The 24,239-nt window shown below is 35.8% G+C and overlaps 2 protein-coding genes across 3 annotated transcripts in view; one reads left to right on the forward strand and one right to left on the reverse strand.

Moving 5' to 3' along the window:
* LOC129005953 (uncharacterized) overlaps nucleotides 1–19,839 on the reverse strand; it is a 50,273-nt gene extending 30,434 nt beyond the window's left edge. Inside the window, exon 1 of the mRNA XM_054434993.1 lies at nucleotides 19,780–19,839. Within this exon, the coding sequence (XP_054290968.1) occupies nucleotides 19,780–19,810 (31 nt within the window). The 5' untranslated portion in view covers nucleotides 19,811–19,839. The remainder of the gene's footprint in view (nucleotides 1–19,779) is intronic.
* The window catches only part of LOC129005951 (RING finger protein 17-like), a 184,543-nt gene that overhangs the window by 55,199 nt on the left and 105,105 nt on the right, over nucleotides 1–24,239 (forward strand). The window lies entirely within an intron of this gene.

The following is a 24,239-nucleotide window of genomic DNA, read 5'->3' on the forward strand; positions in this document are numbered from 1 at the left end:
GATGCGGTTGGTGGGACTGGGTTGGTAGGTTTGTGAGTTGGGTGGTGAGGCTTGGGCTGTCGATGAAGTAGGGTTGGATGAAGTTGTACGGTGGTTGAAGTACTTCAGGTTGAGGTGGTAAAGACGTCTTTGAGGGGTGATATGGAGTAGGTGACGTAGACATCTCTGTTTCCGTTCCAGGTGTTTTAATGTAATACAATGCAGTCCAGTTTTGTCACAACCAATCGCGTGATTAAACCTATAAAATGAATTGTCAATAATTGTACTCAATTTATCATGGTCAAATCCTCAGAACTTTTATAGTACAAGTAACAATTTAAAGCATGGACACAACTTTATGAAGGCATCACATCTTGTGACAAGGAGTGTGTGTTTGTATATTTGTATACATAAACATACAAATTCTCAGTCAATTACAGTACTTTATTTCATCCTTTCAAAACAAAACACTTTCGTTAAACACAATCTGTATACAAGTATACACGTATCTGTTCCAAGTGTTGCCGTGAGATGCAGCAAGATCTGTCACGTCGAGTTTTCTCCTGTCAGTTCCAGGAGACACTGACGGTGTCTTGTCAGTGTCGGTGCCTTATCAGTCAAGTAGTCTGGTGACAAGGCTATGTTTGGTGTACGAGGCGAGTGTTGGCTGGCCCTGTTCGTCCACCCAACGGCACTTGGCCAACAGTAGGCCTGTGAGAATGTTGAGAAATACAAAGCCCAATTACGTTACAGAGGCCACCACTTCATTGGAACATTGCTAAGCTGTAGACGTTTTGTACATTTGAAAAAAATATGTCAGGATTTTTAAAACTGAAAACTTGTATAATGTTTTACTTAGTTGTACTTGGTTTTTATTTTTTAAATGTTAGCATAGAATTTACATATGGATTGCAGTTTTATTGATGTAGTGACAATATCGCAAAATCGCTCTTTGGTACGGTTTACGATAAGAAATTAAATCAGGTATTTTGTATCTGGGTAACATGCATGATGTTAATTTTATTATAAATTATAACTTGACATATTATGAAGAAATAACTGTACATTACAAGTGTAATATTCCAAAATGTGTTGAGAGTAAACCTTAGTTCTGAGCTGAGAAGGAGTAAAAAGCATAGTCCAACTAGCGTTCTTTAAGCATTCAGAAATATGCTTGAAAATCGTGTTGTTCGGGCTTTTCTGTGACATTTAGCTCACCTCTTTTTCGAGGAAGTTTATTCAAAATTACGTCTTTTACCAATCGGTTATTACTTTCTGGACACAAGAGAGGCCTATTTATCAAAGTTTTTTTTTAATTTACAAAGTGATAACCAGTATTAACTTCCCCACTAAAATTATTATAACTAGCTCCCCGCATCTACGAAATGTTCAACCACGTCAGACCACGATTCACTCAATCAACAAATCGAAACCATTACCTCACACAAGCGGATCCAGCTTGGCACATGATCTATAGATTTCGCAACAGTTGACTTACGGTCCGAACTAATTGAAAACTGCTTGTTAGGAGGAGTCGAAAGTTGCACAACACACAACGTTCGATAATCGATTATCGATAGGTAAAGGGAATGGCGCAACGGGGAAGCGATATGAATCTGTTACGGGCGAGGGCGGGGGCGGTCCGAAGATGCAAATGATGGGTGAACCACACACAAAGTGATAGTTCCGTGGAAATGTCAATGTATTGTAAGTGGCCTGGCGAGACTGGCCGGGTGTGCGTTGAGTAGTATGATCGACAGTGTCAAAGTATACAATAATCATATTGGGCTGACACGACGAACATTGTAATCCATAGTACGTAAAGGAAATTTGAACACAATCTGTTGCAGTATTCGGAATACTGTATTGTTTTAGCATTTTCCATCACGGTTAGTGAAAACAAGGTTTTAACGACGTTTCGGGTATCTTAAATCTGATCCTGTTCTTTTAGCTGGTTTTCTCGTCATATTCTACATCCTAAAACTTAACAACTTGGTAGGTAGTTACGCAATAATCCATTGTGACAGAAAAATTAACTTCATACACAGAATGAAACGTAACAAATGGAATACAACATACTGAGTAAATAATACAAATTGCATCATAATAAAAAATCTAATTATAGAGTCTCTAATTTGTATGAGGTAAGATAATATATTTATAACAGTTATAGGGATCTGAGATGTAATAAAAAAACAATGTTAACACTGTAGCTTTTTAAAACCTAAAACATATTCCGCGAAGGTCGATATAGACGAATCGACAGTTTTTGGAAGCTTTAAAAAAAAAACACTGATTTAATTTGGTGAAGTTTGACCGGCACTCGAACTTCGGCAATTCTCCATAGTCGGTAGATTTACAGTACGGACGAGTATGAACAAAAACTATAGTAGGCCTACCAAATAATTAACACCTTCATCATTGCAAGGTAACTTAAAATTGACAGTAACAACAAATGACTTATACAATTTTTCTTGTAATATGTTTCACTCTAATGTGAAACAATTTGCAAATTGATACGATAGTGACGCTAAAATAACAGTCTCAATCAAGCAAAACAAATTCAATAAGAGAAACACGGATGCGTTGGTCCAGTCAATTGGCAAAGTGGCGTGAAATCAGGGAAACGCTTCACTGGGACTCCCAGGACGAATCGACGAAAAGGCTGCGGTAGTCAATGTCAAGGAGATAATTTGACTAATTTTGCCAAAAGATAATACACTTTCGTTCTTGTACAGTATTACCACGTTGACGCAGTGGACGTGAGTCTAATTGTAGTGGTTTTTGCATTGGGATAGTTTGTTCCTTTCACACTTCTGACAACATTGTAAGTCGAAAGGCTTCTAAACCTGTTCATTTAAACATTAAAATAGCGACTTGAAATTAGATTAACTGTCAATAACCTCCCGATTAAAATAAGATGGCGAGAGGCTCCAAAATGGCCGTCTTTAACATTTTAATAGCGACTGAAATTTTTATCGGTAGTCAACAACATACATAACAGTACAGAGGCGAAATAACTCTGTTGAAATAGAAAGATGGATTTAAAAGAAAAAACTTCAATTTTAGTACTGTATTGAAAAATGAGTGATATAGCAGTTAATATGTTGTTTGTTATTTTATTATTATTTTGTTTACTTACACATTGTTTCAAATTTCATGATGACATTGTTTCAGTATCCGATGTACATTAGGATTACGGATCTTTTTTGTATTTGGCCTTTGAACTAGTTTACTTGTAAAATAAATAAATTATAATGTTGGCAAAGATTTGAAACTTGAAGAGTGAAAAAGTTAAACTCAGTGGAAAGTTATAAAAACGTAGTAAGTTATGAACGAATGGTGTTCACTATGCACGACGTATACTTCGATGGTTTTAAAGACCCCAGTAATGTACCTTTACTTAGGTTATTATTCGAAGCTTATTTTCATGAAAGAGTGTAACACGAATTTGAAACCCTGGAAGGTTTATACACAGAATAATGAGTAGCCTTATTCTGTGACTTCTCTATATTTTTTGGCCCATACAAGTGTTCTATGTACGAATGATGTCCACAATGCAAGGCGTGTATGGAGGATCCCGGTAAAGTACCCCGAGGGCCGAGAACCGTGTCACTGCCACAGACAATGGTGTTTCCCAACCACAGCTGTGTGGACAGTCAGGATACAACTATCACTGTGGGAGTCGACAGTCGACCTCTAGCAATCAGCAATGCTGGAATCATCTCGTGGTAAAATCACCCCCAGATTATAGGTTGCGGTAGGAAATCGTTCACGTCCGAGCGAACAATCGATGGCTTGTGACACAATGTCAAACATTGTTAGGACTCCGGAGATTTTAAATTCATTTATTTCTCTATAACGTTTGAGCATCGCAAGGGAGGAATACAATTAACCTTAACTACTCCATCCGAAGCAAACCTGCAAACTAAGCGGGTTTACATCAGCGAACTATACTACGTAGTATAGTTCGTTGGTTTACATTCGTGTGGTTGGATTTTTACTAAAATACTTCATCAAATAATTATGTTAGATTTTATCCAATTAACGTCATACTAACGCTATTCCACGTTAGTAAATTTGATATGTACTTATTAGAATTTGTCCTCCTGCTTAAGCTGTTGTAGAATCATAAATCGTGTTTATAATGCACAATAAATTCCAATTTTTATCAAATCGGTGTTTGGATTATTCCGTACATGTCTTCAACAATCATTCAAACACAATAAACCCCCACAATCACCAAAAATGAACTCAAAGTTACTAAATAATGTCGTCATCGTGTATTATTTGTTTTATACACTATACTCGAAATAATTAAATAACACTTTTGCTGTAAAACACCAGGTGTAAAACTGAAGTTGTGTTGTGTACAAATAAGTAATTTGGCCTGTTAAAAGTAACTGCGCGTTTCATAACACCAAAACAGATCATTCTCTCAGGAACTGAACATCTGAAGAGAGCTCATTTAGTGCAAAACATCTGTACCAAACCACTAACGCTCATACCAGCGATGCACTATCTATAACTGATTAGATCCCCAGTACAGCAGTGTTGCGATATTCCTGACATGTAGTGGAGAATTTAAAGCGTACGTGGTACCCCGATATCCTCATTACTGTCTTGTATAGGCCGCAAATGCGTCGTAAGTTTGTCCTTATCTTTGAACATCGTAACATCGTGGTGTATGCGAGTATCGCGCTACTATGGGATTGTGATCTTTTAATCGGGTTGGTTCTCAGGGACTCATTTAGTGGTAGTTTACCTTATACAGCTTAAAATGTGATTAGACAAGGTGGTTTTATTTTATAGGAAATCTTTTTGGATGACATACACTAAAATACCCCTGTCTATGAAAAATTTCTGACTGAGAATTTTCAGATTTTTTACTCAAATAGGTTTGTAAAAAAATTTTCGGTTTATGCTCAGTTTAGCATTGGCTCAAAGAGTATTTCATACTACAGTGTACTCGAATACAAAACATACCATATACTAAATATCAGAACACAACAGTTTGTGTTTGGATTTCATGTAGGAAGTTCCCAATTAAATAAAAAGATAGCCTATGCCAAGTTCGTTAAGTTAACAATCTAATACACAAGCGCATTCCACCTACAGCTCTTCCCTGCAATTCAGTCACTAAAATTGAACTGTATAAGGATCTGTGGCAGTTTAATGCGTTAACAACGTACAATGGGGTAGGTAGGTCGACCACGGCAAGGCACTGGCTACTCGAGTGGTCGCCGTAGAAAGCCACTGTGTATCTACAGTATGAGGTAACAGTTGCGCCGGACGACATGTGAATGCGTTACATTCCTCGGTGTATCAGTGGATCTCCTGAGAATGTCAACGGTAATAAGTTATTTGTTGTGTAATCTGTTATCCCGGTGCGACGTGACGTCACTGAGGGATGAGCTACAGTGTTGTGAGAAAAAATATCGCAAGGTTAAGTTAGTTCAGCGTTCCTCCAAGTAGATCTATGATTCGTGGTTTTGCGGAAATGTAATTCTAGCCCATTTCTGGTAACGAGTAATACTTTTTGTAAAATCATCGGGAATTATTATAACGCAAATACCTTAATTTAATTCATTTCTTTCAGCCTGATAAAGTAGTTTAACCATACCTTAACATGTGCCATACCTTGAGATAATTTAACCATTTCTGGAGACTAATGTTTAGTTGTCGATTTAACCTTAGTGTTAGCCCCTTACTATTTCATGATTTTTGTTTAGTTGATCAAATAGCTCCATTATCATATACAGAGTTTTGTACTGCTGCGTCTAATAGACAAATATATTAAATTAGTCTAGAAAATACAAAAAGAGGTTCCTTTTAGATACGATTGTAATAAACACAGAAAAATGCATTCAATCCGACTTATTCGCCACCAACAACAAACATAAAGGTGTGCACTTCTATTGCTATTTTAGTACTGTACTCATTATTAACTGTTTGCGTCCCGTATAATCGCCTGAGGGTTGATTGTGGAATAGTCTTTTCTCTCCTGCGGGATAAGCAAAACAAAGATTCCAGTAATAATAGAAACGTGCGATAAAACCTCCATTAACTGCCGCTGAGGTGAAGTGAACGTCACAAGAAGGGATTGCTGGGATAAGATAAGCAATACTGTGCCTGTAGATTCTGGGCCGCAGAAATGATGGCCTCTAGATAGCGGACCTTTCTCCCCTTTATAAACAACAACGTGGTCCGACGTGGACACTGGACACGCCCTTCATTTATGTAACTCGCCGTTCTTGGTAATGTTTAAACATCAAGATCAGGGTTTGTTTCCAGGAGTCGTATCAAGAAGGTCTCCATAGCATAGTAGCATAGTTTATGACACACAACGTAACATTTGCCTTAATAAAAACTCGTGAATTTGTTTCTTTTCAAAATCTCTTTTCAAAAGCTCAAAATCATAACCTTTGCCTTTTGTCAATACTACTTGGTCTGTCAATATTATAAGCTAAAACTAACCTAACCTAATCTAACTGCCGCAGCGCACTGTCAAAGTGGCGTCCCTCTGCTTGAAAGATTCGGTTCAAGAAAATGTGTCGAGGCTACTAACTCCTTTTTGAGGGAGCGAGCTGGTCTAGTGGTAGAGCGGGGAGGGGTCTAGTTTTCGGTCTCCGAGGTCCCGGGTTCACATCCCGCCAAATTACCAATGGATTTTAAGTGATCAAGGCTCAAGTAATGTGAAAAACATTCCCGGGCTCGTGCCTCTAGCGTCCCACGGGAAAGAAACTCCTTTTTGATTTGTACGACGAACATTTCTATTTATGAACTGTTTCACCTTTTCCGAGTTAGAGAGTAAACCTTAAATTAATTAGTACCAAGTGTCCTTCGACAACTTGGAAACTCCTCATTTCCTGGTATGTTATCACCAGAGAACATAACCGGTTCACGAGTAACTAGTGTGGTGGACACACGGGTGAACATTTTATCGTCCAGCTCCTCGCTCACTAGTGTAACGAACAGCCGGGAATGATATCTGATGAAAGTAAAAACTGCTAGTTTAACACTTGTCTAGCGCGGAATGTTGGCTTTAGTTGGTGACTGAGTCTTCGTTACTGGATACTTATCTAGTTAAAATACTAAACAAAATCCTGATAAATACAAAATATTTTGGCATTAAGTTACAGTAATTGTTTGTTTTGATGAATTAATAAGAGATATCTGCGGATAAATAAATTGTACAAAGTACTTTTAAAGATCTGAAATTGTATTTAAGTGGAACATTAAACAAGTTTACCATGTAAAAAAACATTAATCAACTAATACGTCTGTTACTATGCAAAGTATATCTGAACGATATACATATTTTGAAAGTTACAAAAACAAATGTCACCAAAGTGATACAAACAAAAACACGTGAAAATATAACTGATGTATTCAGAACACGGACATTAAAGATGGATATTTAAGCTTTGGCCAGATTCTGTATTCTAAAACGTCTCCATCCTCTATTTCGACTTGTGGTGTATAGTTTTCGCAGAGGTTGTGCAGCCTGGGATCAAATAACAGAATATGTATAGCTATCTTCATATGATAGGTTACGTACCTTTTTATTCTACGTAACCTATCGTGTCATTCTACATCAGTCCTGGTGGCAATAATGTTCAAGTTATCTTCAGTTTAGTACTGATCAGTCGAGTGAAACCTGGAAATTCTCGTGACATACTGTATTACCTTTGCGAGGAAGTGGCTATGAGTTCCGACAAAGATCTGCCTCTAGGAAGTTTTTCCTCCGAAGCACTTGGGTATGTCTAACGTGTAACGCGGAAGTCACGAAACAACCCGAGTAAAAGATTCAGAGCCACGAAATGTCAACGGACGGATACCGGCGCGATCAAGGTTGACAAGACCTTGGTAAAAACACTTACACTTGACTTGGGTAACGACTTTGATTAAATATACCGTACTGCAAACAGCGTTTTGTGTTCCGCCTTCACTAGGTTTTGTGTTAGGCCTTAAAGGCTAGGCTTTTATACATTACTTCAGTCTGGTCCAAGAGGATTGCGGCAATATCACGTAGCAAAAGCCATTGGTTATTTTTAAACACCATCGTACTGCAATAAGGTAACCGTAATTATTCGTAATTACGATTTTTACCGTGGTTCATAATAAGCTAGTCTCAAGGTAATCATATTAAATTTAAAATAAATAAATAAGGTAATAAACTTAAAATGATTCATTCAGTTTTCAGCCCCGTCTTGTCTCGTAGAATTATTCTCTTTTATGGTTATTAGTAACTAGTGGCTTGTAAGGACATAGGTTTCATTCTAATGATATTCAGATTAGATTATCCCTACGTACATACACTTCAATTGCTTTTATACTTCCTTAATTTCCTTACATCGGTAACCTATCTAGTCCAATTACAATAAGTAATGTGAGCATTTGAACGACTCGTTGAAGTGCTACGAAGACTATCGTGATCGTGACTCAGATATAACGTGATTGGTGTAGATTTCCCACATCGGTATCGAACCATAAATTGTCACCTACGCCGTGGTGCAGACCCTGACCTTCAGACTACGGGGGCGTCGCTTGCGGGTGCGGTCCACAGCACAGCTTCACTGCAATGATGCCTTTAGCTTGTTTGAAACAGAGAATATAGAACTTATCAAGTTAAATAGAGACGTATGCTGCACATGAAGGTGGCTCTGTTGACATACATGCGAGACAATTGCACTAGTTGACTCATCCAGTGATTGGTATTCTCATCAGAGCCTAACTAGTTCTGACCAACAAGGAATGCAGCTACTGTAGTGTGTGAAGGTCTTCAGTTACGTGGCGTTGGTGGTTTTGCTATTTGTGGTAACACGTTTGTTTAGTTGATGATGCACGGGGTTTGTTTGGTAGTGAATTGTAAATGTCTTTTCACATAGGACGTTCTAGGCTCTAAAGGCCCAAACCCGTTAGGGGTAGCATTATTACTTAGATAAACTGTATTGGTGGTTTGCGAGATTTGAACCAGGCAACCGAAGAACCCCCTTGCCTGTCGCCCTCAGCTCTCGAAATCAAACTCTTGAAGCAAACAGCATTACGTTGTTTTTTACACGCCATGTTTATGATCTTCAGTTAGACACATCAAAATTTAGTATGTCATTCAGCCATAGACAAGTTTAAAACCTTCACAGTAAGTACCTATAGTCCTTCCAGTCACAAATGTGGGGACGGGAGTTAATCAATTTCTATATTGTCCTGTATTGGCAAGTAGCAAGCGACCTGATTTCCATTGTAAGACGAAGTATCTTCTTTCTTCATCACATAGTCAATCTCCTACATCAGTCTCGGTGACGTTCACCATACACTGATCCCTTCACTGCTTACCAGTCACTGTCCCCGACCGAGGGAAACGTGATTAACGTTAACATAGCATCACGTGGGTGGAGTGCGGCAATGTTCCGAAAACTACTGTCACTAGGTCAGCCGATTCATTCATTTATTGTATCATCTCATAGATAAAAGGAATCGGCGAGATTTTAACGAAGATGTAATGGAACTCCTAGACGTAATTTGTGTTAATTTGTTCTGAGAATAAAGTGTTAGATTTGGTAATAAGAAATTGTTTGAGAAAAGGTATAGATTGCCGTCCCGGAAGAGTTTAATCTTTTATTGAAAAACTACTAAGCATTTCCTGTCCGCCATTTGAATTTTACTTGTCCACAATAACCACTTAAGGGTGCGCTGCAACCGTTTGGCGCGCCCAAGGGTTTTGGTTCTTTGGTTCAATGTTGTAGGTCTTGCGCGTTTCAAAATTTTGATATTTTCAAAAAATGTTAAGCTAAAAGGTTGGTAAAAATGTTAAAATACGCGTTTTCGTCATACATTTTACCGCATAAAAATATATTTTCGAGAAAAAATAAAACACAGGAGGCTTTCAGTAGATTCAAGAATCTGGCGCTGTTAAGTGCAATAGTATAGGAATATCGGCGTTAAGCAAAATCGTACTGAGAAATCCGAACTGAAATAGAGCCCCTTAAATACCACCCTTAAGTACCCTTAAATAACCCCCTTAAGTACCCTTTAATACCATATCACTAGTGTTGACATTGAAGAACTAACTTTATTTTCCAATTCTTGATGCCGCAATTGTGAGATGGTCCTCTAATTAACCCTCCCAATTGTGATTTTTGTAGGAAATATGCATCTGTTATGTGACTGGTCACCTTAGCTTTCCCTCGTATACATCCATCAGTTGTAGGAAGATGCTGATTATCTCCCGCTCACAACAGTAAAGTGTGTTTCTAATGACCAAGGTACGTCTGTACGTCTGCCGCTAATACGTACGAGTGGCTCTTGAATTGAATGGACTGACCTATAGTTACTGTACGTGCATAAACATGTGGTTACGTACACCAGTCATCAACTACCGGGGATTATTGCGGGTTTCAAGTCGCCTATGTTATGTTAAAATCTTTTTGTAACGATTTTGTAACGAGTTGTATTTCTTTACTTTCTTAAATTTGCCCCTTCTATATATCCTTATTCATTAGTATCACGATTACGTCTATCAAATTATTTCGATTAGAAGTACCGTTTGTACAGTTAGGTGTATTGGAAGTGTTAAATCATTTTGTTTGGTTTTCCTTCGTTACCATACTTGAATAAAACTACGTAATCGTTAGTTATTTCCTCTCAGCTAATTTCACGTGTACTACCTTGCACTAATTATTGATTCAGCATGTTAAACCTCACACCACGCTGCCCCGTGTTAAATCATTTTGTTTGGTTTTCCTTCGTTAACATACTTGAATAAAACTACGTAATCGTTAGTTATTTCCTCTCAGCTAATTTCACGTGTATTACCTTGCACTAATTATTGATTCAGCATGTTAAACCTCACACCACGCTGCCCCGTTTGCCAATGTAATCGCGAGTTCCATTTTTCGCGGATCTGAGGCGATTAGTAGCATTAAATTGATAATGGTCGTATAATCCGCGGACGGTAGCCTGTAGCAAGACTTCCGCGACGAGGACCAGTCCAGTCTGTCTCTTGAGGTTTCACTGCTTTTTGTATTCCTCAGAACGGGATATGTGTGAATATAAATTAACCTGCCTCGTCATTAGCGTAGAATAAACACGATTCCTTATACATTTATCACTCTTAAAGGGTCCATGGTGTCCACATTCTGGAATTTCAGGGATAGTCATGGAAGGTCATGGACAAATTTCAGATCATTGAAAGTCATGGATATACGCAAAAAGTCATGGAAAGTCATGGAAATCCTTCCTATTACTATAAAAGTATATAGGAAGGAAAAAATAAAGTGGAGAGAGAACTTTGCTCGCTATGGGGACGGAGGAGGCTGGGTTTTCTTTTTTCCTTTCTTATTTTGAATACTTACCATATTTTTGCAAAATTTATTACCCTATTGTTATTTGTTAATACATTTCAGTATTTTCTGTGAAATAATTTGTCTAGGCATTTTTTGTGTGTGTGTATGTTAAATTATAATATTCGAGTCATGGAAATTGATGGTGAATGGTCATGGATAGTCATGGAAATTAATGACAAATTTTCTGTGGACACCCTGGGATCACAAGACAGTTTAAAAATTACATCGTTCAGGCTATGTTTAGGGCGTGTTTTTTTTATATTTTTTTTTATTACGAAACTTATATTAAGACTAACCAACCGAATAAAACAATCTAATTGGAGTAAAAGTTTGTCCTTAAGTAATTTGTCACAGCAAAGTACATATCGTAAAATATATCCTAACAAAACAAATCATTTAGTTGGTGTAAGAGCTCTCTAAACATGACTAAGGCTTCTGATGCAACAATTAAACAATGCCAATAGCTTTCTTAGTCTTGAAATTCCAAGTAGGTCTAACTGAATGTGACCACCACTTGCGTTCTTAATGTTTACTTTCATAATAACATTCCTTGAAGAGAGGTCTCCATTAAAGTCCTAGTGGTGAAAGACCTATCTTGTTTATGACGTATATACTGTTTAAAAACTCCGAACCGCGAAGGAGTACCTCGTGGAATTAGTAATTAGGTTTAAGAAATATTCTAATAGGCCTATTCCTAAGGACCTTCTATCGGTTTTACTTTTCCGAAACGATTGTGTTTCCCTTCAAGCGTATGGATTTTTACGACTGTAGATACGTAAATTTGAATCCTATCGCAATCAGACACGAGCAGTAACGGTTGCGTGGATTTCACGGAGGATCTCCTATGTCGTCTGCAGCACTGTATCATCTGTAATACAGTACCACGGCTATTGTATTGTAGTCACTATGGTACGAGTCGTGCGGGAATGTCTCGGATTAGATATGGTAGCAGACACAACCTGGTATAACCGACAGTACCTTGGGATGTTGAGATACCATATCTATATCATGTATTGCAATAGACAGTTCGGGTTTGTTTTCAAATCTTCTCCATTCCTTATTACGCTCATGAGACTAATGATATGATTGAGACATGCCATCTGTCAAAAAGACCATCTGAAGCATATTTTTTTGTTTAAAATAGCATCGTTGGTTGAGCTACTCACTGAGTGCTTTAGCTTTACAGGCTTATGTTTTTTATCTTGTTTTTTTTTTTACTGAAATAGTTGGTGGGACATAAAAGATGCTATGGTAAAAAAGTATGTGAATTTCACATAAATCAATTTAAATCTGCGCGCCCGGTCGGTGGTTCGATTCAAATGCGTCAATGTTCATTATAAACTGGCGTCAAATCCAAAATGGGGGTTGGAATATCAAATACGATATATTGTCAATACTGCTGGTTGCTGGAGCAATTATTCAAACACCTAATAACTTTTAGTTTGGTTTTTAATAGCGTTATTTTGATCCTAGAGGGTTTTGTGGTGTAAAAGAAGTGCATCTTTTAGAAGAAGCATCGAACTTTATAATCAATACGGTTAATTACAGTTTTAGTACAATTAAAATAAAATGAATTTGCTTCAAATGGCTAAGTGAAATGACTAGATATCTGGAGAGTTTCTTGTTAATTATAAAATTGTACCAGCTCATTTGGTGGTTGAACAATTTCAAGCTTAACATATACACTGCTCGCTCTTATAAGGATTCTTTAATATCACAGACATTCAACAAAAACCTAAATACATTCCAAACTATAGTCCAGGGAAAATAATGCAGGCTAGACGAACTTAACTTTAACTTGCTCTGCTGCACCTTTAGTGAGTCGTTAAACTTCATTAGTGGTCGTAAAAACAACACTAGACGTTGGTCAAAGTCAATTCGAAATCTTTTATGTTTACACGTCGTTCAGCAGTGCTGTCTCCAACAATGTTGCAATACACAATCGCCAACAAACAAGAGTTATTCGCGGTGATCGCGACCTCTAGCCGCCGTTATCTGGTGACGATTAATGCCCGCGTTGGGGCGGATTGTGGAAATAAATTGTGCACAGAATAGTCCTACTTTCACCCCAGTCCTAGTGCTCGGTACGCGACAGGACAATGACAATGTTAATCACAAGTCTTGCCGATATTGGCGATTGTGCTGTAGAAATAATGCGGTGGAAAGGTTGGCCAAGTTGCTTTTACAATCTCAATTACTGCTTTGAAACTGACAAATCTAATTAAGTTTGCTAGAATGATAAAAACGTAACTGAACAAATTAATAGATGTACAAACCCACTGTCAAGGTTTTGTTGCGGTAACCACTTTGTCACTGTCCGTCGCGTTTCCAGTTTAGTGTATTTATAAACCAATAGTCACAATGGCCCTTGCAATAGTATCGGTAAACGTTGTTGTTTTACCAACCTTGTCAAATGTTAAAAATAGTACTACACACACATTTTGAGAGGAGACTTCCGGGAGAGTCATTCTGTCCTAAAACATGAAGCATTACAAAAATGGGTACTGTATTACCATTGTAGGGACCCACATAAAAATATAACTTTGCCATTTCTTACATTGTAAATAATTGGTCGTTTAATTATTTCACTTACTTTATGTTATTTTCCAGTTAAAAAGGCACTTTTATTTTTTTATCTGCAAGACAAAGCAAACACACTTCAAATGACAAACAATTACTATTGTATTTTAAAAATTGGTAAAAGTTACTACGTTTATTTTGAGCTGGATTTCAAAATCTGATGTTTTATATCGTTATATTTACGACTCTAATGGCTGACAAGTTGACTGTTGATGCTCCTTTTTGCAACTACCAATCGTTACATATCGAGAAACAGATAATTGATTGACAACTGATATTATTGATTTCTGAAATGCTAAAGCTAAACTATCAGTATAAAATCCCAAGTTTAGTCGACATTGTGTATACTAAGTACCCATATTTTCTCACTTATCAATTGATTCGTCCTCTCAATTTGTATTGTAACATTTCAATATTTTCTATCGGTTGAGTTGGAAACCATTATATAAAAGAATATACTTGATAACTTACAGTAGTAAAGGTTTTATTCGTTTGAAGACTTCACTTTATAAATGTTTGTAATTCTCATGTTGACTTAATGATGTAAATTCACAGAAAACGTACTAGTACGTTTTCTGTGGTAAAATGCATAATTTTACTAGAGATAAATAAATTATAACTCTTTAATCATGTTAGTTGTTACAATTATCAAAAGTATTAGGCCAACTTTAATTTTAAACAAAAAATTGGCAGAAAATATAAGCTTTTTGATGATAGTTAAATGAGTAACGAACAACAATTACAACATACTTAATTCCTTTTAGCGAATTTCCCTATAGGGAAGTAGCTATTACCGTAGGTCTCATGGTAAGACCTAGGCCCGGGACCGATTTACTTTTTCATTTTGATGTCCCCAGAGGCCAAAAACACCATTCGTTCAAATTTTTATATATCTATATATAGATATATATTAATAAATAATATGTAAAATAACATGAGTACCCTTTTTTTATATTCTTTTTTATTTAATAAATCACAACATGTTTCGTCTCTAAGGACATTTTCAAGTGTGTTAACCTAATTTCAAACAAAAATATTATGTTATGAATAAATACAGCTGTTAATTTTGTTAGTACCTATGTGAATGAATGTTTAGTTGTTGGTTTTTCTAACACTTATAATTTTGTTAAATATAGGATTAGTGGTTTGTGTGTGTACTATATTTAAAATGTTGTTTCTGTCTTCTTTGTAGTGTTTATATATGTGAAAATTTTCTTTTATGTTCATTTTGGTTCCTTTGTTAATAATGTCTAGTATGGTAATGTTTTCGTTATAATTTTTGTATGTATGGTCTGTAGAAAGTATGTGTTCTGCAAATGTAGATTTTTGTGTAGTTCTGTTGTTTGATTTAATTGCTTGAATATGTTCTTTGTATCTACTTTGAAAATTTCGTCCTGTTTGGCCAATATAGAATTTTGAGCAGGAACTGCAGTTTAATTTGTATATGCCTGATTTGTCTTTTATGTCTGATACGTTGTTGTTTGACTGTGAAAATTTGTTAATTAAATCAAATGAATTGTTTCTTGTTCTGTATGATAACTTATAATTTTGGTTGTTAAATGTTTTCCTATATGCTTTGTTAAATGTAGTTGAGTAAGGTAGGCATAAAAATTCATGTTTTCTTTCTTCTTTCTTGACATGTTGGTTTTTCATGCCTGCTTTTTTCTTTATCATTTTTTCTACGGTTTTGCTGCTGTATCCATGACTCTTTGCTAATTTTGTGATATGTTCCTTTTCTTCAATAAAGTCTTCGTTACTCATGGGAATGTTGATAAGTCTATCAATATACGAATGGAATGTTGCCATTTTGTGTTGCCAGGGATGATTTGAATTTGCTGGGATGATGAGATTGTTTTCAGTAGGCTTTCTAAAAATTTTAAATTTATGTAAATTGTTTTCTTTGGTTATAGTCAAATCTAAGAAATTGATAGATGAATTTTGAACTTCTAATGTGAATTTAATTGATTTTGAAATCGTGTTCAAGTATTCCAATAGTTGATTTGGTGTATGGTTGTCAATGTTAAATAAGCATATGATGTCATCAACATACCTGTACCAATATATGATATCCTTCAGCATAGGGTTGACATTGTTAATGATTTTTTCGTTTTCTATATGCTGCATGTAAATGTTGGCTAATAAACCAGATAGTGGTGAACCCATTGCTAACCCTTCATTTTGTTTATAATACATCGAATTAAATTCAAAATAATTTTGTTCTACCGTTGTTTTGGTGAGTGCAATTAAATCTTTGATATTACCATCTGTTAGTTCGTATATATATATATGTGTGTGTCCATCCGCACGATAACTTGAGTAATTTTTGTCCGATTTTGATAAAATTTGGTTTGAAGGTGTAAGGCGGGATAAACTTGAACGAGTTCGCGAACCAGCATGATCGGGCTATGGGAACGGGGGTTTACGGGGGGTTTTATGGGGTAAAAATAGGTTTTTCCCATTTTTGACCCAAAAAACATAAAATTTTGCAAAATCTTTCCAAACCATTTTGTAGAGCTTAAAAAAACAAATAATTTAGTTTATTGAAGTGTTACTATGCGCCTAATGGTTACGGAGAAAATTAAAAAAAATGTAAATATTTAATTCCTATGTTATTCTTATGGAGAACAAGTAAACTGTTGTAGTTTGATTGTTTATGAACATATTTTGATCAAATTTGGAAAATGTTTTTATTTCTTACTAACTATTAACATTTTACAAAAAAAAGCAGTTTTACCCTCCCTGATGCAGCAAACCTAAGTACCTGTTAAACTAATTCTATTTTAATAGGAAACGAGGTGTTAGCCCGTCCTACGTACGGGAATTTAGTAGTCAGTTAAAACCGTGTACAATTCAGATCAGCTAGTTTACACATATAAAGACAAAGTTTCTTGCAGTTTTAATGTGAAAAGTCATCTTGTAAACAAATGTTGTGTGACCAAATATGTTTTTATTCCATCATAGGCCTATACGATATGCATTTTAAATGCGATAATTTTACAATAAAACAGCAATTCTGCAATGTTTACGATGTGAAAAGCGTTAAAGTGAGATTTGCAGGTGATTCACACAGACGCACACTGATTTTAAGTAGCCTACAGTAGAGAGAGTAATAGTCAATTGAGAAGTGTATAGACCTAGTCAACGATACCACCTTCCATAGCATACCTGCCTCTTCCATAATTATTATCACTACAATACAACTACTATACACAATTCCCAGTAGATCTGAATAGAAACGGCCAAAAATAAAACGATAATATCCAATAAAATTCACAGTACACATAAATCATCACACCTATCCTTTTATATCAATTTCACTGCATTAATTGCTAAATAAATAAGTGTAAACAAAGAAAAGTAAAAACAATAACAGTTTGTTTTGAATCAGCTGTTTGGTTCAAATAACATTCATTTGAAAAAAAAAGAACTGGTCACATGTAACAGGAATATAAAAAGTAAACACTCTAGTAAAACTAATGACTTAATTGTCAATGTTTATTATCCATACCGTTATCAGTTCTATCCTTCATAATTACCCACCCTCATTGAATAAATGTACATCGTAATTTCCCATATTAGTTAATTTAAACTACTGTACAATATATTCATAGTTGAAATAAAAGTGATATTTTCACGTTTGGGGATCGCTGATTTAGGCACCCCCAAACGTAACCACAACTGAACACGATTTCATAAAAGGATGGTTTGTCTAATTGCAGTATCCTAGGTCAATGTTGACGTTGTGTTCAATCTATGTCATCCACCTGTTTATCTTTGTATAAAACCCGGCTAAGGTTGTGGTGGTATTTTAAAATCGTGATTCCTGATTATTCTTGATCTTATTTTTATGACATCAAAATTTCCGGGCCTAATCCAAACAAAGTTAAAACAGACAAACATTAATTGTAAACAAAAAGCTACTATGAAGAATTAAAACATGTAAACATTTTTATTTTTATATTCTTTCCTTGAAAAGTGGAGCAGTAAAATAATTTGCATTCATCCTTTTTTATTAAGACTCGTGTACAGAGCCTCGATTTGTACTGTGGTTTAATTGATTTTGGTCTAAATGATTTTAAACTGTGGTCTAATTATCTCTACTTATCGTACTTATTTCCTATAATCATGACAAAATAAGAGTAAATAAAATAACCTCATAGTTCCATAGTTTATATTTAACCAGCTGTTAGTTAAAACAAATTATATTGCTCTAAAACAAATCGAAGATTACAAAGATTGCTTTAAAAAATAATTTGAACATCCTAGTATTTTACTATGTATAATTTAATTAATCTGTCATCCTCTTACAGAAGAATTGAGCGTATCAATGATTAGCATTACACATAGTATAAATAAGTCAACCCTAAGTATGTCTTTACATTTTTATCCAAATGCTGAATTTGAGACACAAAAGCTGAATGTTTACAGCTGTTATGTTAAGCAAATTATTTTATGCCAAAAGCTAGTTTAGAATCTTAGCGTCGGCTGCTAGACTTTTTAAAAATTAAAACTTAATTTCTAAAAAACTGGGACCCTAAACTAAAATTATAGCTTCGACATTCCCTAGTTCTCAAAATTATCTTTCTTGCAACACAAAAATCATGAAAATCCGTCGAGTGGTTGATTCAGAATCATGAAATAAAAAAACACTGTTTCGTTTTAATATTATAGATAAATGTTAAATTTTTAAGTAGATATTTTAGTGTAAATCCAATCACTCAAATGGAAATTCGCTTAGTCTGCAGGTTTGCTGCGGCGGGGGTATTTAAATGCTTTCTTGGAATTTGCTTTTTTCACATAAAATGTTCAGGGTAGTTTAATGGTAATTTGCGATATTAATTGTAGTGCGACGGCAAAAAGTAGTATTATATCAGACATCGTACATATTTGAACATCGCCAAGGTAAACACTTCTAATTAATATTTCTTATGGACTATTACAAAATATTATAATATTACTTAGTACACTGTAATTAATTAAAGAGTCAACACAAATAACAAAGTGTATACAGATTTCTTATTATATTGTTTCTTAAACGTGCAAATATTATCACAATGATAAGCTACTTTTAATAATACTTTCTTCCTTGATATGTTACATTCGGACTTCCCTACATTTCATGGTGGTAATTATTTCACCGATACCGTATTATGATTTTATCACTACGTAACGAGTAGGGGCCTCTACATGTGTGAGCATTAGGGTGACATTGTTATAAATAAGTAATAGTATGCCCTTTAGGGGTTATAAATATATATATAAGATTACGCAGGCAGGAAAAAATAACTTTATTACCGACGTAACATACTATTAAGAAACTAAAAACCCTTACTACTCTCTTGTCGGCCATGAGGTGACATCGGCCGTTTCGCTATCGTATCACATGTTGGCTTCCAGGAAAAAAGAAAAAAAAATTAACTTTATTATTTATTATTAGTGCAATTTGAGTTAAAATACTGGAATGGCCTGTATAATAAATTAAACCTAGGGCATGGGGTGGGGCCCTGAAAGGGTTAGAAAGAAATATCTGCCCTTGGACTGTATATTTACAATAACATAAAATCTTTATACTTTAGATGACGAAGAAACTACGTAAACATCAATCAATTAATCACGATTTTTGTACAACTTTTTTGATTCAAAGCAGGGAATGTTATTTATAAAATACATACTTTGGACATTAACAACTTAGTGATTAATTAACCTGTGATCAATAAATAAAAATTGTTTCATTGTAAAAATATAAATTATTAAATTATACTTTTAATAATTTTTGTGTCAATATTTGTTATAAAATGTAATTATAAAATACTGCTTTTATAAAACATAGCCTGTATATATTAGTGATATTTTGAAACGTAATGGTTGTCCCTACCTGTCAGCAATACAATGTTAACCCAGTCCATGTTGCCGCTTGTGCCGCACACTGCCACAGACTGACTCTACACTCTACAGCACGCAGGCTGTGAAAGCCTCATCCTCCCCCACCCTGACCATGGCCGTACATCAGGTGTCGTTGGTAGCTATCAGAGAGGTCAAGTTGTCGATAATCACGTCGTATGATTACGTGTTTTGTCGGAATATATGCAGAATGTGCAGTGTTTGGGGTTAATTTTAAACTTTGTGAACAAAAAGTCCGCTAGGTAAATTTATAAGGTTTTTGTGGGTTCTGAAGTTGCCAAACATACAAAGAAAATCTTATTATTGATTAATTTTTGCATTGTTTAATGTAAATGTTAAATTTAAATTATAGGGTAAAAAGTGGTCGGTGTTAGAAAGAATCAGTGTAGATAGAGCTCAGCGAAGTATTTATCGTTTGCCACATGTTTCCATGTTCATCTTTATTGTGGTTCTGTAGTATATCGACGAGGATCGATGAGGACCTTAAAGAACGGAGGTGTACAAATTAATTTTGTATCAAATGCTAGTTGTCTCTTTTGTGTACATGTTCTGTATTACATACATTAAAATGAATTTCATACGTTTAAAATTCAAATTTTAAGAGTGATTCGACATGCATTTTAGAAAGGTGTTTGTAAACTGAACTGTGAGATTCTTCGGTTTGGTTTTGTAATGGACATGGAACTCGGAAAAGCCTATTATAAGCTGGAGACTTTAACGATCGGAAATATGAAGTCGTCGCTTATCCTTGGGTTTTATTGAAGCAAACCTACAGTACTTATAGAAAGTAATTCATTTGTTACCAGTACACAAATGTAATTTAAAGACTTTTACATTTTGCTATGTTTAAAGTTTTATTAATTTTTTTTACAAAAAAGATTCTAATTTAGAAGTTTCAGTTTTCCTCAATGGTGGTGACCACTGACCTTGCAGTAGGAAACATTCATTTGAATATTCTGCTGAACACAACATACATTATAGCTATATGGGTGCTACATAAACATAACATTTTATTATCAATCGGTTTTGTAATTAATAATGTAGGTGACGTGTCTTGATTTTTTAATGAAGTAGTTTGCAATACATTTTTTCTCTTGTAACGGTGCGGCGCCTATACCAATTACAATGACATAGTACCAGATTGCCAGGTGGGGGATGTTGGATTGGATCCGGGACTGGACTGGAGTGAACGCCCGACCTTGGCTATCAGACAAGAGACGCCCAGTATAAAATGTATGTGTAAACTGTAGACTCGCCAAGCCACTTCTGCACTTTGCACGATGATTGTAGACAGTAATGAATAACAAAATATCGAGTGCACCAATATATCAGTGTATTTAAATGACAATAATGATTTCGCCATACCACAGTTAGCAGCTGGTTTCTGGTCTCTTAGTAAACAAGTGAATAGTTCTGTTGTTGTCGTTAAGGGCTCTGTAAAATGAACTCTAACTTGAGAAATTTACTGAGGACTGTCACGGTGTACCTTTTTTTAAATAAAAGGACGACATGAGGTTTTTCAGTAAATCCTCAACGAAAGTCCTTTAGACTGACCCCTTTTTAAGCAGACACTTTGAAATTGGGCTAAACACCGTTTAAAGTGTAATGAAGGCCGTTTATGATGTAATGTCCATATCAATATCTCGGCGGATGCACTGCCAGTGCCCGGACTGCAGGAAGATATGACATAACTATGTCGTGTCGCCGCGGATCGTAATTGAAGACCCGAGGCTACAGATTGCTTCCGGCCTTACCTGGCTAGTGGCTACTGTAATCGATTAATTGTACCACATCACGTAAATGCCTGTCTACTAGGCTATCACGGTTGATTTGTTTTGGCCCCTTTCCATCACGCGCTGTGGATTGATTGATTTAATTTGCTAGGTTGCTAGGCTCTTGTTACGAAAGGTTGTCCACGTTCATTCAGGCTAGGCTGAGAGGGTCGTGACACTGCCGCATGGATAAAATCCATTGGCGATGACTGGAATTTAATTCGGGTTCCCGAGTACTGAAGCTCAGTGCTCTATCACTTATGTTCCCTTCCCAAATGTGTAGTACAGTAACATCGTGATACGGTACTGTAGTATGAACGGTAACGGTACTACCAGCAGTATCAAGTAATCGCCTTATGGGGCAACTCTACTTAGGAAAATCGTGGATATATAAGATGTGTTTATTTTTAGGTGTGTAACAAATTAATGTTTAATATTTGCGTTATTTAATATTACTATTTCTTACAGGTTTATAATACCGCCCGGCTATATTTATTAGGGATTATGTTGTACTTAAGTGACACACAAATGGAGTCTATAATTTGTGTGTCACAGAACTCGGATATGTGTTAATATAGTAATTAAAATATTATAAAATTCCAATAACACTGCCTGCACAATGCCTACAGTAGATTTAATCGTTTTCCATGCGAGTTAACCATTGTGTCACGTAATAACAAAATCCATATGCATTTTCGATGGATTCAAATATACTTTGCTATTAGCTTATATCTAGAATACATATTGATTCCTTCCATTTAAAGACCATCCTTGATGCTCCATCATTTAATAACTGAATGTAATATAGATGAATCATTCTATTCAACTTACTAATGTCATGTATTTTTTGTTTCAGGTAACAAGTGTTTAAATTGTCTTCTTTTGTAAGTACATATGTTTTACAGTTGTTTGTGCTCGTGGGGGTGGGGCCTTGGTTTAGCTCATTTCTATTTTACTATGGTTGTTTGTTGTTCACATCGTAAGCAACTTATTTGAACCCACAATCCGATCTTTGTAACGGTCGTACCCTCATCAGTACTTGTACTACTTATTTACAACATCCTGATATTCTGGTCTGTTATTGAACACGTTTGCCAATCCCGTCTAATTGAAGCATTCTATGACCGTGAAACTCCGCAACTGTCCAATCGTAGATAAGTTGCCTTGTGCTTTCCAATGCGCCCACTCCGGCTCCTGGTCAGTTGTATGGAAACGAAAGCTGTGCGATAATTAGCATCGAAGCAACCGGTCGCAATAAACCGTCTGTGATAGACGAGAACTTTCGCTGATAAATGCATCGACGGAGTGGACCAGTGAGACGAAGGTTAGACTACTTTCTTGGCCCCGGGCGACCCTACACCTGCTACACGTAGATTGGCAGATCGCACCAATCGGTCCAGATCATCTCAAATCGCTTAGGTGTCAAATTCCGACAACTTCCTTTCACTTCACGTCAATCTGTTGGGAAAGATCGGTGAAATTCATGATTGGTGAAATTGTTCTCTGCGTACAAGAGTGGTTATTGGAATTTTAGAGCATCCTGTTTATATTATTCGGAAATTGTTCTTGTATATTTTTTAGTTTTGCTTGAAAATGTTATCTAGAGCTAACTGTCCCTACACCTACCTACTAATATTTTCGAAGACTCTTCGTAGATGACAAAAAAAAAAAAAAAAAAAAAAAATGTCAGGTTACTACTGTATATCTTCTTGTCAGTGTGTGAAGAGATCGGTGAAATGCTTGATTGGTGAAATTGTTTTTCGTACGAAAGCGGTTCTTGGAATTTGCTACATCCTGCTTATGGTACTAGAATTCGGAGAAACAAACTTACACTAATTGATTGTACACCTTGCTACACCGTAGGCCCTAGATTGCCAGATTAGTAAAATGACACATCTATGGCTCCAGATCATCAGAAATTGTCTAAATGGTGCAAAATGTCCGGTAACACTCTTCTGGTCATTTTGATGGTAAAGGTCGGTGAAATTATTTTCTGCGCTCAAAGACTTGTTTTAATCCACAACCTGCTTCACCTAGCAGGTTGAGGAGATTCTTCATAAGATGACCCAATCAATAGGGTCAGATCTTGTTCGTGAAATTACCCTCTTGTCAAATTTTCGTCAGGTTGCCCTCTCTATTATCAATCTCATTGGAAAAAGTTGGGTAGAGTTCTTGATTGGTTAACATTTTGCCTTCGTTTAAGAGTGGGTTTTAAAGCTTTGTAATATCCTGCTTATGATTGATTTTAGTATTCGATATTTTTTCCTAGCTGGAAAAACTACATAACGCTTGTTCGCTTAAACAATTCTATTAAATATCAAACTGGAATAATTCTGCAGGCAAATTGTAGTTGTAGCTCTAATGTTAGCTACGTAACTTAAGATCGTCCTTAGGTGGGCAATGGTAGGTCTAGTACCCATACGAGGAAGATGCTTCTACGATTTTCTTATCCTAAGTTTCCATCATTTGGAATTTTATTTAGAATCGGGGCACTCACAGCCGCCTTGGGCACTTCCAATCCATAATATTTTTTTGCTGTGGATAATCTAAAATCGTGTATTCTGTTTCTTTTAATTATAAAGAGGAAGAAAACGTAAATAAAGCCAACTGCTGCAGATTTATCAGTAGATAAATGGTAGGAATGGTCTTGAAATTTCTCTTT

The sequence above is a fragment of the Macrosteles quadrilineatus genome, unplaced genomic scaffold, assembly GCF_028750875.1.
Source record: "Macrosteles quadrilineatus isolate MER2022 unplaced genomic scaffold, UCM_ALF_1.0 Scaffold_46__1_contigs__length_943047, whole genome shotgun sequence".
Lineage (NCBI taxonomy): Eukaryota > Metazoa > Arthropoda > Insecta > Hemiptera > Cicadellidae > Macrosteles > Macrosteles quadrilineatus.